General features: G+C 39.3%; 1 protein-coding gene across 2 annotated transcripts in view; it reads right to left on the bottom strand.

Annotated features, from left to right (window-relative positions):
- The window catches only part of EYA1 (EYA transcriptional coactivator and phosphatase 1), a 151,735-nt gene that overhangs the window by 55,651 nt on the left and 79,999 nt on the right, over positions 1 to 16,085 (bottom strand). For both annotated transcript variants that reach the window (XM_069854231.1, XM_069854232.1), the window contains 6 exons: positions 14,505 to 14,585; positions 12,535 to 12,604; positions 12,010 to 12,155; positions 7,756 to 7,893; positions 1,431 to 1,513; positions 823 to 1,009 (listed from right to left, as the gene is read on the bottom strand). In XM_069854231.1, coding sequence (XP_069710332.1) covers positions 823 to 1,009; positions 1,431 to 1,513; positions 7,756 to 7,893; positions 12,010 to 12,155; positions 12,535 to 12,604; positions 14,505 to 14,585 — 705 coding nt within the window. The remainder of the gene's footprint in view (positions 1 to 822; positions 1,010 to 1,430; positions 1,514 to 7,755; positions 7,894 to 12,009; positions 12,156 to 12,534; positions 12,605 to 14,504; positions 14,586 to 16,085) is intronic.

Below are 16,085 nucleotides of genomic sequence, written 5' to 3' on the forward strand. Positions count from 1 at the left end.
CTGACCCCAACAAAACTCTGCAGCAAAACCTCCAGACAACATTGCAAGGTCATAGCTGCTTCTTACCGCATTATTGAGAAACCCATCTGCAACCTTGGACTTCCTCTCTGACAGATTTCAAACTTCTGCCATGTACTAACTACTGACATGCTTGAACCGTTAAAAAATGTATTTTTTTTTTTATTAATGAGAAAAGGATTTTTCACCCCTCATTTCCAAAACCAGCTGGAGTATTTTGGCATAAATGTTCAAAAAACATCTCAACTAGTCAAGCACTGCCAAATTCCAGCAAGAAAGGTAAAACAACTGGGAAAAAGGACAAGCCACTGAAAATCTTTTCTTAAAATGGAAACACTTGTGCAATTTCAACTCCCCATTACAAGCATTATTATGTCTTCTGAAAGCAAAAAACACAAAAGCTCTGTTTCAAGTGGGCAGTTGAGCTATGGTCTGAAGGCCTCTCGATTTCAGCCTTACTTAGGAAAAATCAAAGGAGTTTATCTTAATGCAGACAGAGCTTAAAAGCATCAGGTTCTGGTTTAATGCAAAGACCTTCCCATATCCTGCTATTTTTAACACAAGCATTTTACAAATAAATGCAAACAACTTATACTTCACACAAGCTTTAAAACTTTTACTGATCCCAATTTTTCTTTACTCTATTTTCTGCTAGAATCTGTGCAAGATGTGCCACAGGCTCAGGATTAAGAAATTATTAAAAAAAAAATCAGTGACTACACACACACAAAAAAAAATCCAATTCAACTCCCTTTCAACTTACAAAAACGTGCCTCATAGGGACCATAAAATCCATGTAATTACCTGCTGCAGGATCTGTAACCGCTTGACTGGTGATGCCAGATGGTGGTTCTTGAAGCTGGTATGTTGCATTTGTGGAGGGTGTTGTTGGGCTGGTGTTGCTGTTTGTCATGTAATGTGAAGGATATGGTGAGCTATTATAATACTGTGCATATTGGCCCTGGCCAAAACTGGGATAAGAAGGATATTCCTGCAAGACAAAAAGCAACCAAATAGTCCATCAAAGTTTTGCTACTTTTTCGTATGAATTCCAAAATATAACTAGAAACACATGTCAAACTTTCAGCACGTATGCTTCCTGGATTGGATGCTGTAGGAACTAAAACTGGGAGGCAGTAAAATGAAATCTAAATTACACATAATTCACTATGTCTACTCAAACGAATAGTTTATTAGGCACACTACTGAAGACGTGTGAATAAGAACATCAAGCACAGACAATTAGTTCTACTATTGGAAGATGATGAATTGAAGAAAAAGCTTTATAAATATTAATTTAACTTGAAATGGTGCTAATTTAATTAAAAAAAACTATTTAAAGGTTACATTTTTTCAGTGGATGAGAAGTCTAAGTTTTCCAAAGTTTCCTTGACTCATATTTACAAATTTACCTGCTGTGAACTATTAAATCCAGTAGAATTTGTGAGTGAATTATTTCCGGCATATATTCCTGATGATGTTGTAAAACTGCTGCCTGAAACGAAATGAAAAATTACGTGAATTACTAAAACACAGTAACAGAAAATAACTTCCACCATGTGATCGTATCATAAGGATACGGTGTATTTGTAATATTTCACATATGTTGACCAACTTGGTTGTTCCTACACCCTGTATTTCTCTCTGGCAATAAGCAGAAAAAATTGAAATTTAGACAGGAATTTGGAGCCACATCAGGTCTGACTGAATATTAGGCTATCCCACCCCTCTGAACAATTCCCACTGTTGTGGGAGCAGTAAGGGTTTCTTCACTTTCAGTTTTTGTGGAACAGAAGATGGATGCCGTCTGTCTCCCCTTAGTAAAGCGCACTGACCCTGTCTCTTTTGCTGCTTTTGAGAATGAGGTCCTTTCCCCTCCCTGAACCTTAGGGCCTGAAGGAACAGCAAAAGCTGTAACTCCCCACTCTGAACAGCTCAGCCTGACTGCAAAGCCATGAGGATTTGCTAATTGATCATGGACAGCCTTGGGCTGCAAATCTTTTTCTTTTATGATAGAGTCTATTGTGCATGACACAATGGAAAAAAAAATACCTCTCTGAGAAGGGAGACCCAAGAATGAATTTAGCTCAGAGACTGAATTATCACTTTCACCTCCTTCCTCCCAGAGCCATGAGTCACCAAAAATAGACAGATGGGGCTCTTGTTTAATACCTAACCTGAGAAGCTGTTCTACTAAAAGGGCAGCAACCCCCTTTCAGCTGTTTTGCCCTCACTGGTTATAACTCGGGAGTGACACAGCCACCAGCTGAGACATATGGATGTACAGGGTGAAGCTACATAAGCCACCAGAAAGTCTGTAATGAGGCAACCTATTGAATTTGTCCAGCAGGAGAGCACCAGACAGCTTGCAGCTTGCATTAAAGCCTCCCTTGCCACCAGAACCTGCCTTAGTGCAAAGATATACCGAGACCTTGGTAGCAAAGGTTTGCAGGTGAGCAAAGAAGCAAGGAGGAATGGAAATCAACAGGGAGCCAGGCACAGACACACTGACCCTCTGACATACCCAACATAACTCAATTAACAACCAAATTCTATGCAGAGGTTACTGATTGGGTAAAGTGACGTATCTTGCAACTCCAAACAGTGAGGAATGCAGGCAGAGCTGCGTGCTTACTTGAACACCCAAAGGGAACTTGTGACCTGTTTACTTTTTCAAACAACAAAAAAACCCCAATAGGTACCCTAGCTATAAGAAATCATATGGAAAAATATTTAAATGCTTCAATTCCAAAAGTTACTAAAAACACACACAAGTTAAGTCTCGAAGTAGATGTGAAGGATGTCCAACAGCAGTGGGAATAAAAGATTAAGCTTAAATTTAACACGTGATAATGACTGTAAACATTTCTCTTGTATTTGCTGTTAGTGCAAAAGCTCTGTGGTTGTTGATAGATGCTACTAATCCTGTGAACTAAAATCAGATTACTTCAGCAGAAGAGTTGACATCCAAGTTTAGCAGATAGTACAGATAAACAGCACTAATGAGAAAAACATGTTGGTTTAAATTTAATTTAAAATTGGAAAACAGATGTTATTTTTTATTATAAGAAACGCCAGACCAAAAATACAGCTGAAAAATATTTTAAGTTGCAAAACTTTGAAATGCTATTTTATTTCTAAGAGGGCTTTGGCTGGGAGAATGTAAGTCACTGTGTCTCTTTTCACTTATGAAGTTATTTCTGAGGGATGCAGTAATACATTCAAACACAAGTTTTATAGGTGCATGGTTTGAACCATTCTGGAAAGATATAAAAGAAACTCTCACAGTTCTCATATAAGACTTCACATAGAAGAAAAAAGAATAAGAAAACAAAATTCTTTTTGAGGAATACATTATCTTTCCACAGAAAGTCTGGCAAATAATTTGCAAGAGCAAATGAGAAAAGTAATTACATGCCAGCCAGCATCTCTCCTTCTCAGACAAAGACACATACATACTAACATGCAGATCTTTCTCTTTCATCTCATGGTCAGCACTGGCTCCTATGGAGGAGGGGTAGGGGTCTCCTAGACCGTAACAAACATGAAGCAGGTTTCTCAGAAATGTCGTTGTGGGCCACCCAGAACTACTGGCCTAGAGTTGTTTTTAAAATACTCCAATTTTGCCATTTGTTTTTTAAATAATCAGCCTGGCCATGGCACGGCATAGATCTGATGTTCCTGCCTTAGCTGAGCAAACACAAAAATGAGAATCTTTACAAAACGTGTGAGATTTACTGCCCCAAGTTCGCCTGCTACATAGCTTTAAAATGTGATAAAAGCTGTAATTTGCAGGTCAAAGGTCTATTTTGCAAAGAGCATGGACCCACATTAAAGTCGGGAATCCCAGTCAGCGTCAGTAGACAGCCGGACCCTGCTGAGACCAGGGCGCGGGCTCCAGGCGTGGGGCTTGCCCCCATGCTGCCGTGAGGTGCAGGATGCATTCCTCCCCAGAGTATTTGCCACAGAAGTCCATTTGCTTTCCTAGCTCAGTCTCCTTGCCGTGGGCTATGTCTGTCATCAGGGTACAATGTATGTGGCAGAAGTTTAGACCAGCTCTCCTGGGATAGCCTAAGACAGCCAGATGGGCTATTTAAACTCAAGGTTTCTTCCGTTTGCTTACAGTGTTTAAAAATCCTTGGCAATCTCCCTCTTGTTGTCCTAGTAACTGCTTAGCTAACCAACACAATATTTTTATACTGTAAAATAATGACTGAATACCTTAACATTTACATTTTTATGGATGAATTCCCAAATCAATTGGTTAGTATATCCTCAAACATCATAGTCTTGGTAACTAAACCAATGCTGGTGCTCTAGTATCCTTCCAGCAGTAAGATACTCAGGTGCACAGTAAAAGCCAAGCGGGTATCACAACCAAAGGGCTCTCAAGAAGACAGTTGCAAATGGTGCTCCTTCCTTGGCATTTCTCCTAGCTCTTCTCCACTCCGTTTACCCTCACTGAACAATGCTTATAACTCTGCCATTAGGAACAACAACCCATTCCCACAACCATCAGTAATGTAAGTGGTCTTTCAACATCTATGAAGCAATTTACATGAAAAACTGCTTAAGGAACATACTTGTTAAGGTAAAGCGGGGGAGCAGGGTGATGAGGCAGCAGAACCACGTAGGTCCCCTTCCCATCCTCTCACATCTTCACCTCCCATTGCAGGGATGATAAATTTGTAAAAAACAAAATCCCACTACCAGAATAATCTTAGCAAGGAGTCACAGGCAGCGATTTTCCTCATCATTTTCAAAAGCTGGCAGTCTCTCCCTCCACTATTGTTTGGTGACTAATCACGCTGTAATTTTAGCAGGGACAAGAAAAACACTGGGTTTAACTGGCTGTACACGCATTGCAAGGCAGCTCCTTTAGGTTGCAGAGAGACATTCACCCCAGGGAGGGGAACCAGAAGAACTCCCAAACTTTTGAGTGTGAGGCAACCTTAATCAGGGAGCATAAACATGGCAACTGCAAGGGCGCTAGGAAATCCCCTTTACTGCAGGCAAGAATGCCAGCAGGGCCCTGAGCACGCTGTCATGTAACACTTGGTTGTGAAGTAGGTTGTGGGATCCGTTATCTCCATTTAGCAGCTCAGCAGCCACACACAGGAGATGAAGAACAGCTACTGCAGGGCATGACAAAGCTGAGGCTGCAGCCTGCTCATATTCTGCTTGAAGGGAAAAGGATAATAAACTCATTTCCCTCTCTGGCGGTTTCTGCACAAACAAATGAACAGCAGCAGCACTACTTCCATCTTCTGTCAAGAGAATCAGTTTTGTCCTTAAATAATAGCTGAAATTATGAATAAGTTCTCCCTCCAAAATGAAATGAGCAAAGGGAAACAAAGATTCCTGTTTACTTTTAATATCTGTTCAATCAAAAGAAAGAATTAAGTCAATTTAAGGTTGTTTCAAATTCAAAAGTTAGCCTAATGAAAACATTAAAAGGACACATATTCTCATGTATAGCATAAATACATACTGTCAACATTTAACTGCAAGAAAGACCTGTTTAGCAATGTGATTATTTTCTGCTTAGCTTCTAACAACTCCACCAGTATTTTCACTTGAAATATTCCCCTTCTTTCCATTCTTATGGTCTGTAAGGTTTTTGTAGGAGATCAGTACTTCACTCATCCACTATGAGCACAACAGAAATGCAAACATATCACGCGGACTCTCGGACTCTCCCACTCTGACCTGCGGCTCTGCTATGCAAGTCAGACTATCAGCAATCTGCTGCCTTCCCTAGGCGGGCAGCTCTCAGCCGAAGAGAGCCAAACACAGCTGGAGCATATCCAGGCTTGGACTCCCTCCTCCCTCAGCCCTACAAACAACACTATTGTGAAACCAATGCCTCTGACCCTCCTCTCGTTAGAGCTTCAAAATTGGTCATCTTTAACACATTTCCTTTGCAGAATATTTTTAGATCCTTGCCTTTCAATACATACAGCTGAAATGCTTTCCAAGTTCTTACTATTCCATCTCTTGACAACCACTTCCCCTTCATGACCTCGACAATTCTGATCTTACATATATTTTGCATATTGCAGAAAACAAAGCAACACCCTTTATGACAGACCTCTACATAATTCATTGAAGGAGTCCTAGCTTTGCTCTACCAATGCCAGAATTCACTACTTGCTCTTAAAGATTTCCAACAAGCACTCTTTCTCATTATCCCATGTTGCTTCTCCTTTCCTCCCTCCATCAAGTGAGTTTCCCATAGACATCTGCAAAAATACTTCATTGTCCTCCCTAAAATATCTTCTTATTGACATCCCTCTCCTCTTTATCTTACAAAACCTCCACCGTTAGAGCTGTTAGATAACCAATATGAAGTGGAAGAGGATGACAACTGTTTATTATGCCTAAACTGTGTCAGTTCTATTGTTATATTAGGCCCTAATAAGCCTCCCTGTTTTATTTTACCCTCCACCTTCTATGGGGACTATATTTTCATTTGGCTGTGTAAATTAGCAAAACAGTATTTGGTTTTTGTAGTGTGGCTATCTGCAAAAAGCAAAACCAATAACTTGGTTATGGTTGTATTACTCTGATGAGTAGAAGATCACCACTATTCAGCATGTAGATGAAAGTCTGCACACTGTTCTTATACTCTCTACACGTAAGCAATATTTTATATGTCAGATGGTCACTTCTGCCCTATGGAGCTCCTGAACACACAGCTCAAAAAGGGATTTAGAAAAAACCAACACAAACCATTTCTTTTGTTTCCGAGTGAAGGACTGGATCAATATAACCTTAAAGGCAGCGAACAACAGCAAAACCTCATCCATTTAGTCTCTGAAAGCACTTCTGCCTCAAGACATTTCATGGAGCATTTACATGATGGTACAAAGTTTAAATGGAGCCTGATAATAATAAAGAGAGTCGCTAAACTTTTGAAAAATGTGGTTCAGTTCTATGGGTGATCACTTACTTCAACAGCCTAAAATCTGCAACACACCTGATTTCAGCTGTCAAATTCAGGGGTGAAAAGTCCTGCAGCAGATATCCAAAATTAGCTATTTGTAGCAAAGATGGTATTATTGGTAGTAAAAAGTAAAAAGATTTTTTTTTTTAAAATATCCCTTAAAGCTGTGAAAATCCAGAGCCACATACATCTAGTAGTTACCCAATACAGAAGGGGAAAAAGGAACTAGGAGAAAAAGGGGGAAATATATTAAATAAACTAAACAGGCAAGGCTACAAAATACAATTTATAATAATAGCCTGCACATACAAAGACTTACAGCTTTTAAATAGACTTCAAAGAAACAGACTTCAATCGTTATTCCGCTACCTCCACAGCTGCAGTAGGTATTTTTATCTTCTTCTCCCTCCCCGCACACATTCAGGTGTCAAATTATATTTGGCACTTCCTAAATTCATAATCCTGACACGTTTTACAGGACTTGCTTTGTCACATTGACCATTTGTTAAACTATTGCTATTCAAAGATACATTTTTACTGTAATAACACTACAACACTTCACTACTCAAAAAAGTAATGAAGTCTCTAAGTGAGGGATCTTCCAAACTGCTGAGAGCTGGCCTGATGCTACTCTCAGCAAAGGCAGTCATCATTTCAGCTTGAACTGCAATAACATCAGAGGTAAGTGCTCACACAAACATTAATTTTTATCCTAGAAATGTAAAGGAAAAAAACCCAAGTAATAAAGCATTAACTGTATTTAATTAGTGCTAACATCTACTTATACAGACCTTGCATCTGGTAGCTATAGGGAGCCTGTCCAGGTTGAGGTGTGCTAAAGCTGGCACCGTAGCTTAGAAATCCTGTCTGTCCAGGTGACTGTGATTGTGCCAATCCACCTTCTGTCTTGATGCCTGCCCACAATGCACCTAAATCAGTTAGTGACAGCAAATCTATTTGTTCATATTCAAACAGGGATGGAAAATAAAATCACTTAATTAACAGCACTTTTAACATGTATCTGCTATTGCATGCATGAGAGAACAAATACCAAGAGCATGCACAAATAAATGGGGTAAGGGAAATCTATAAGCACACATAAAACTGAAGTTCACCAGGGAAAGGTTAAATTCAAAACTGTGTTTCCAGTAACTGCAAAAGAAATTTATACATGAACAGGAAGCTGCATTATTCCTTCTTTCCTTTCCTGCCAGAGGCTGACTTTTCCATATTTTCATGACATTTCACAGAGGAAGATTAGCAACTTTATATGATTTTAATGAAGCATAACGTAGTCAAGCTCTCCTGCCATCCACCCATTAATGACATAACTGAGACCTGCATTGTATAATATTCCTACACAAAAATTACATGGCTCTGAGGGCAATGGCTTTCTAAGGAATTAGAAATGGCTAGAGAGAACTAGCAGCATTAAATGTAATGATGATTTTCAAAGCTAATTAAATGCTATAGGAGGCATTCAGTCTTTTAACAAATAAACACCTAACAGACAGAAACTATTCCTGCAGCAATCTCCCAAACCAGGAAAAACACAACAGAGAGTCATTAATCTAGACTGACAGGGAAATCCATTACACATCACATCCCCCTCTCATTTCCAAATTTAGTAATAGAAGAATCCAAAGTCCAGTCAAATGAATGACTTGCCTCCCAACTTCAGTGATTCTTCCCCTGATTTGTAAGGCAACAAGCAAGTAAATAGAAGCAAGTGAAACACTGAGGAAATGCACACAATTCAGCCTCTGTCTCTTAGTTTTAATTACAAGGTTGTCCCAACATGAACTACCATTTAAAAATAATTATAGCCAAAGCAATGGAAAAGTAATACAATACTCTGAGGTTTCACTGTGGCTTTCCTTGATACCTCATTGTTCAGAAACCACCATTATTTGAACTGAATTAACTAAGTGTGAATTAAGTAACATTCCTTTGAAAATGACTGTTAATATAAGTCTATTTCCTGGTTATTGATTTTTTTTTTTTTAAGAAGATTGAACAACGTTTAAAGGTAGAAGAGAGCTGAAAAGTTACTGTGTTTGCGAAATGTCAGCAGCTCCCTATACAGAAATAGCAGAAATTCTTCTGTGATTTAAATAATTATTTTTCAACTGTTGTCATTAACTGCACTTAGTTCCTTCTGTCAGACCTGCTAACTGCCAGGCTAACTCTGTTTGCTTGTTCTTCCCTGGTGCTTACTTGCTGCTTCTGTTTCATATTACAATTAAACAATCTGAATGACGAATCTGACACTTCGTTTCCATGGGGAAACTCCTGCTATGGATGTTTCAGCATCCCTATTTGTTGTCTATTTAAGGGCTTCATGAAAAGTTGATTAACTATTGCTTAGAGAATGGCTAACTAAATCGAGCATTAAATTTATAGCCCAGCTTTAATGGCCTGATTCAACTGTTCATCTTAGACCAGCGTGAGGAAGCAATCAAGGGCAGCAGCAGAAGGATGCCACTCGAGTGGAGACAGCTTGGCACTGATGTGCCGTTTTGCAAACCTCCATGCCATAAAGAGCCTTTCATCTCCTGGTACCTACTCTTCTCACCTGCTCTCATCCAGGTAGCCTTCACTCATCAAACCTTGATGCTCCCTTCTCCTTCTCCCAAATGTAATGTATGCAAGGAAGCGGGAAGGGGCAGTAAGAAAACATAAGGGGACTGCCAGTATCTAGAAAGAAAAGAAGTTGGTAAGCAAAGCCTTTGCTTGTGCGGGTACCAAAGCAGGCAGGAGGAGGGAGTTTCAGGAAATTCTCCAGCCTCCTCAGGGGCTTTGCAGATGAACCAGAGCCAGGAACCCCTGGGAGGCAGCTGTCAGTGGCATTCCCCTCCGCCCCCCTTCCTGCCTGCTTGGCTGCACCACGGTGGAGGTGGGGCAGTGGAAACATGAAGAGGCTAGAGGTGCATTTGAGACACCACCTTCCCAAACTCTGCCCTAGAGAGAAAACTTGAGGGATGTTGATATGTGAATTTACGAATACTTTTTTCTTCCAATAATCCCCAGAGTAAAGAAACAAAATGAAAGAAGTTCCTCACTCCAACTCAGAGTTTTTCTTTTCACATATACATCTCCTATCTTTATTCCTGCTGGGAGGTCTCAGCCTGGAAGATAAAAAGGCATGGGTCTAAGCTGTTGACCCAAGATGAGAATTTTGGCTCTGAACAAGGCTTCAGTTCTTGTCTTGTTGCAAATTAGTGTCCCAGTGTTCCCCATGTAATTTATTTTGGGAACATAGACTATATAATGTGTCTTAAATATGCAAAAAAAATATACGGTGCTGTATATATTACTGCTATAAAGTACATCAGCAGGGAGTACCTTAGCCCCAGACACAAGGCACTACCTAAAAATAATAAAATGCACTAAAATCCACTTGGCTTAGGAGTGAGGAGATTCAGTGGTTAGGCAAAATTATCCAAAATCCTAGGCATGGAGGATGGACTGGGAAAATAAACAGAACAAAACAAAAGAGCAGGCAGGCATGTTAACCCCCGGCAAGCAGCTGCCAAGTAAAGCAACTCTCAATTATAGCTCCGACAACAACAAGACAGCTAAACTCAAGTAGTGAAATCAAGGCCTTGCTGAAGTCAGTGGGAGTTCTATAGTTGATTTCAGTGAGGTCAGGACTTCATCCAAAGAAACAAGAGAAAAAAAAATGTCACTGTTTGGGCTGCCCAAGCCACCAGAGCCAGTGAAGTATGAACACAAGGTGGACACCTTGTTTCCACAGGAGGAAACAGGTCAAGAAAAGCGCAGTGGGGAAAGGGGTTGACCATTACCACATCACCTGATCCAGCTGGAAAGAGCAGACAAGCTCTAATCAGCAAGATGAGCTTGCAGTGGTGGGGGAAGAATTCCCATCTCCTTAGTCTTGAAAATGTACTTCAAATACCCTTAAAGTATTTTGTTTGTGTAAGTTTAAAACGTGGAATGGAACTGAAACATCCCATTCATATTTGTAACCATATTTTTGGCAATAAGTGATCGCTGTGGTCATAGGAAGAATGCTTCTTTGGATCATAATTATTGATGACATATTAACGAAACCCATTTTTTAAAGTAAGGCCAAGTAACAATCTATATCTTGAACCTAGTGTTTTTACAGTAATCTTCTGTAGGATATGATTGAGACCCAGTAGATTTCAACTTGCAGATTTCAGGACAAAACGTTCAACAGTTTTGCACTTAAAAGTTTTAATGATTTTGACTGACACAGTTTGTACTGCAAGTTCTGTCCTATTTGTATAAAATTTACATTACTGAATTTGTCTTTACAAAACATATCACTAAAAGCATGTGGATTGTATATTTTTGCTACATTCCCCCAGAGAAATACAAGACCTATTTTCTAATAATGCATCTTCACTGCTGAACTGCTATGCGGTCTGCCAGCAGACAGTCTGGCAGCAAAATGGTCTCACCCACAGCAGCTTGGTTTTAAATTAATTCTTTTTTTCTTTAAAGATTTGCTACTTAGTACTATCTCCTTCATCAGTCAGACAGAGCTTTAATAGCAATTTACCTCAATTTTCACCTCCAGGGTGTTTTAAAACATTGCAAATGAGATTTTTTTGGTGGGGGTCTTTTTGAATCAGCTCCTCACCTGCTGAAAATCAGTGCAGCTTCACTGATTCACCTGGGTTCCAGTAATCTGGATCAGCTCAAATTCAGACCTTTATTTTCTGACTTATCCTTATGGCATTGCTGGAGAGCAGAGCTCCTCGGCAAGTCACTAGGAGCTCTGCCTGTGTAATGGAAGTCCCTAGATCTCTTTCTCCACTTCACAAATAAAAAACCTAATGAATCTCCTTGATCCCAAGAGAGTCATCCTCTCAAATAACTTCTTAGTATTTTAATACATAAATAAAGCATCACTCTCTCTAATGGCAAAATTACCAGTCTTTCACAAGTAATGCTTGAGCGCAGTTGTCCCGCTAAACACTGACACTAAGATCATGTAATCTTGTTCTAAGAAATATTTACCTCAGGAACAAAATAACAAGGACATGGTTTCTTACCATATGAAGGGATTCCATAGGGTTGGCCAGGCTGGGGGTAGGTTGCATAAGCTGTAGCTTGTTGCATCCCCGTTGTAAACTGTGTCTGCCCATACGCAGCCATCGCTTGTGAAGAGGGGGTAGGAAGAATATGTGGGTATGGTCTGCTATTGATTACAAATGACAGAAAATAGGATAGACACTACATTAGACAGACATGTGGGTACTTATTTTTAGCCTTATTATAATCCCGCTGCTTCATTAACACATAATCATAGGCTGTGTTAGACAACAGAAACTGTAAGACAAAACAACAAGAAGTCAATAATAAAAAAGAATAAGTAAAATAAGAACTTCCCAAATATTTTTCAAATACATTCTTAGCATTTAAAAAAATATCAATTTTTTTTTCCCCATAAGCTGCTGCGGTTTAAATTATGACTTAACAGATGGACCCAATTATTATTTTAAATGAGGTTAAAATCTGCCTATTTCAGTTATTATTATTACTACTACTACTATTATTATTTTTAAAAGATATCATACTTGGAAGGGTAAATCTGTGGTGGGGAGAACTGGTGTGTTTGTCTTGGGCTGAAACCACTGCTTCCAATTGCTGCACCAAGGAGAAAAGAAAGCACACAGAAGTGTAAATACACACACCAAAGATAAATATTATTTTTCCTAATAGAATTTCAAGGTATTAACAAGATTTTAATTAAATTCAAATATCATTGATACTTTAGATAGAAAATAATTTATCAGGAACTATACAAGAATGCTTAACATTAAAATCTTGATTACAAATTTCAAATACTAAATTGCTCCTTTAAATATCTTGTGAGCAATAGTTTGTTCTTTGTTCACACACAGACAACATTTTCAATGCGAACAATCTATTTCCTAATGGAAACATTTCCCTTCATATTTTCAAAGGATTATTAATATCTCAAGTGCAACATTTTATTAACTTTTAGAAATTTTAAGAGCTACATTTTATGAAGGAGATTTATGCATTCCTCGATTGAAAACATATGGCCAGCTCCAGAGCACGTGCCTCTTTTTTTTATTTAAAAAAAAAATTTCCATAATGTAGATGATGTATTACTATATTCCACTTCCTTCTCTTTTCCTCCATCTTAACTTCTTTCTTTTTTTTAATGCTTTCACACTTTCAAACCTCTCATTATCGCATAAAGGTGTCATGACCAATGTGCAAATTTCTTCAGCGAAACACTTAAACCTGAGAGCACGCTTCTCCCAGCAGCCCAGCCACTGCTGACCCAGGGCTTTATGCTTCCCCATCCCAGTTCCGTCCAGTATTTTTGGATGCTGCTGAGAGCACGGTGGGTGTGCTCGTGGGCTCCACTCTGGGAATTACTTTTGGGAGCAATTCATTTTCTGGTTACCGTTCGGGTGCCATTTCTTCTCTGGGTCCCATGGCTGGTTTTGAAGGCTTTGCCAGGAAGGGGTCAGCTGCAGGTTATGAGACTACTGTAAAATCAGACAGCCAGAGAAACAACAGGCCCTATTGCTAAGTACTTGGAAATAAACAAGGCACGGATAATTACCCTTCACCAGCTACCCCTTTCCTGGCCAACTACAGGAAAAATCTATCATCTTTACAGGCTGGGAGCGCTCGCGAAGCGCAGGGGGAAGCAAGGAACCTCTTTCCATGCCTTGCACACCTGATGGCTTTCTTTTCTGTGGCCTGTGAGGGAAGCTGCAGACATGCCAAATGTTACGGTCCAGCCTTTAGTCAGATCACCACAGAATGAAATGCCATGAAATGAAACATACTGCCTTTTCTTCTTTCAGAGATTTAAAATGCTCCATAAATTAAATTTTTTTTTTGCCTTTCCAGTTTGCTACTTTCATATTCAAGAGCAAGTGCTGAAAATGGAGGCTGTGACAAGATCAGAAAAGGCTTAGCTACTTGGAGCCTGACTGGTTGCAAGATGTCAAATTTTGCTACTCTGGAAATACAACCCCACAATATCAGATCCTTTTTTCATTTGATTTGCACTGCAAAAATGACATGGTCAAAATACCACAGTCGATACATAGGTAGGCAAAACTGTACAATCATTAGGCTTTTCTCACAGTGTTTGTCTCCTGGACATTAGCAGTTAATATGTGTTTCGCTTCCAGGAAGAAAAACAACCTGATGAAACAATGAATACCTTGATAATAAATTACAATCAATGAGAAAGATGTACCCCTCAATGACAACGCTAATCACAGAGGCAGGTATACTAATTACTCTGGGCCAGAATACTCCCTAGTGAGACTCCCATCAAAGACACCAATAGACATCAATAAGCCTGATGCTGTAATGCTCCTTACTTGGGGAAAACTCTTATTGAATTTCACTGTCTGAGTAAGATGAACAAAAATAGGCATAAGCTATAACGTGCACAAGATGTTTTAACAGCTGTGCACAGGTTTAGAGCACATGGGATAAGAAAACAGTAAATGAAAAAATGCTAAGCTTAAAACCTTTGTTTATTGCTTACCTGATCCTGAGAAATTGTCTAAAGACCCGTCTGTGGTAGTAGTACTAGCAATCTCACTGCTGCTCATTGGTTCGGTTTTAACTATAGAGATAGAAATAAAATATATTCTATATGCACCTAATATTCTTGCACACACATGCACACACACACTCACTACAGCCACAAATTCAATAAAACAAAAATTTGCCAAAAATGTTTCAAATCATGGCTATCAATATTTCGCATTTTATGTATTTGCATATACAAGCAATGCAAAGTACTGGCAGCTATGATTTACACATACATATAAAATGATCAAGAGGGTTATTTCTGTCCCCAAGGAATAAGAGCCACTGTAACAAATCAGAAGTCCCCATGCAACTCTCTGCACCTGTCCTGATTCCTCTTAATCCCACAGACCCAACAATAAGGGTCCACATTTAGATCAGGTCACGCTGACAATTACAGGCTTGAAAGAAGGCAATTTGAATGAGACAAAAAAGGAAATAATTTTTTAATAGGTTTCTCTGAGGGCTGTTCACATTTTTTTTATGCATCCAAATAACTCTTCAGTGGAAAAATGAGAATTTGTGATGAAGTAAAACACTTTTCTCATGTTGGATTTCCCTGCTTAAAATGAAAACCAACTTCGTACTCAGCAACCCTGAATAAACAAAGAGGGCACAGTCCTCACCAGATACTTCAAAGAATGCTTTTACATTTTATTCCCTCTGCACCCGTGACCCAATGCATCTTGTCAGAGAGTGAAATAAAATGGAAGCAAGAGATTCTCTCCTGGCTCATGCTGTTTCATAATTAGTTATAAATTAATGACTTTTAAGAAAGTCTCAGGCAAATATAAAAAAATCCCTTTCTGATACTCCGACACAATCTCTGTAACAACAGTATTCTGATCCAGGGAGCAAGGACAGGGCTGACCAGGCATGGATGCAAACAGGCACAACATCTACTCCTAGGGAGTTATCAGATCAGTGCTGCAGTCTCTCAAATCCATTTTTACATGCCTAACTTTTGGAGTTAGAGCACACCAAAAGCAACTGAGGATGACATTTCGGAAAACAATGGAGCTGATTTTACTATCAACAACCCACTCCTTTCACTTGTGTTGACACACAGAGTCACTGCTTCCTACGCACAAGTGCTGTTGCATACCTGACCTTTCATCGAGGCAGTTCAGTAACACTGCGAAAAGTGAATCCAAGAAAACCAAGGTAAAGTGCATCCTATTTGAGATGGAAAGCCTCAGTGTCATCATGACATTGATGTGCATGTGTGCATATATGTATGCCTTATACACATGTGTTCAGGAATTGCAACCTTCACTAGCAGAAAACCTTTTGGTTCCAGGTTTGTAAATGGTGAAGGAGAGGTACCTTCCTCTTTTGATGAAGAACCTTTCCTTGCCAATCCAAATTCTTATTTCCACATGCCTCACTGCTTCCTTTACCTAATCTCATTCAAGGAATTTACATGCAATCTCTCAAGGTTTTACTAATCATGCACTATTTTCTTTTGACCTTCACACAGGATGTTTTGTCTGTGCATGCTAACTCAGGAGATCTATACTAGCTCCACATAAAA

Source organism: Phaenicophaeus curvirostris, chromosome 3, assembly GCF_032191515.1.
Source record: "Phaenicophaeus curvirostris isolate KB17595 chromosome 3, BPBGC_Pcur_1.0, whole genome shotgun sequence".
Taxonomy (NCBI): domain Eukaryota; kingdom Metazoa; phylum Chordata; class Aves; order Cuculiformes; family Cuculidae; genus Phaenicophaeus; species Phaenicophaeus curvirostris.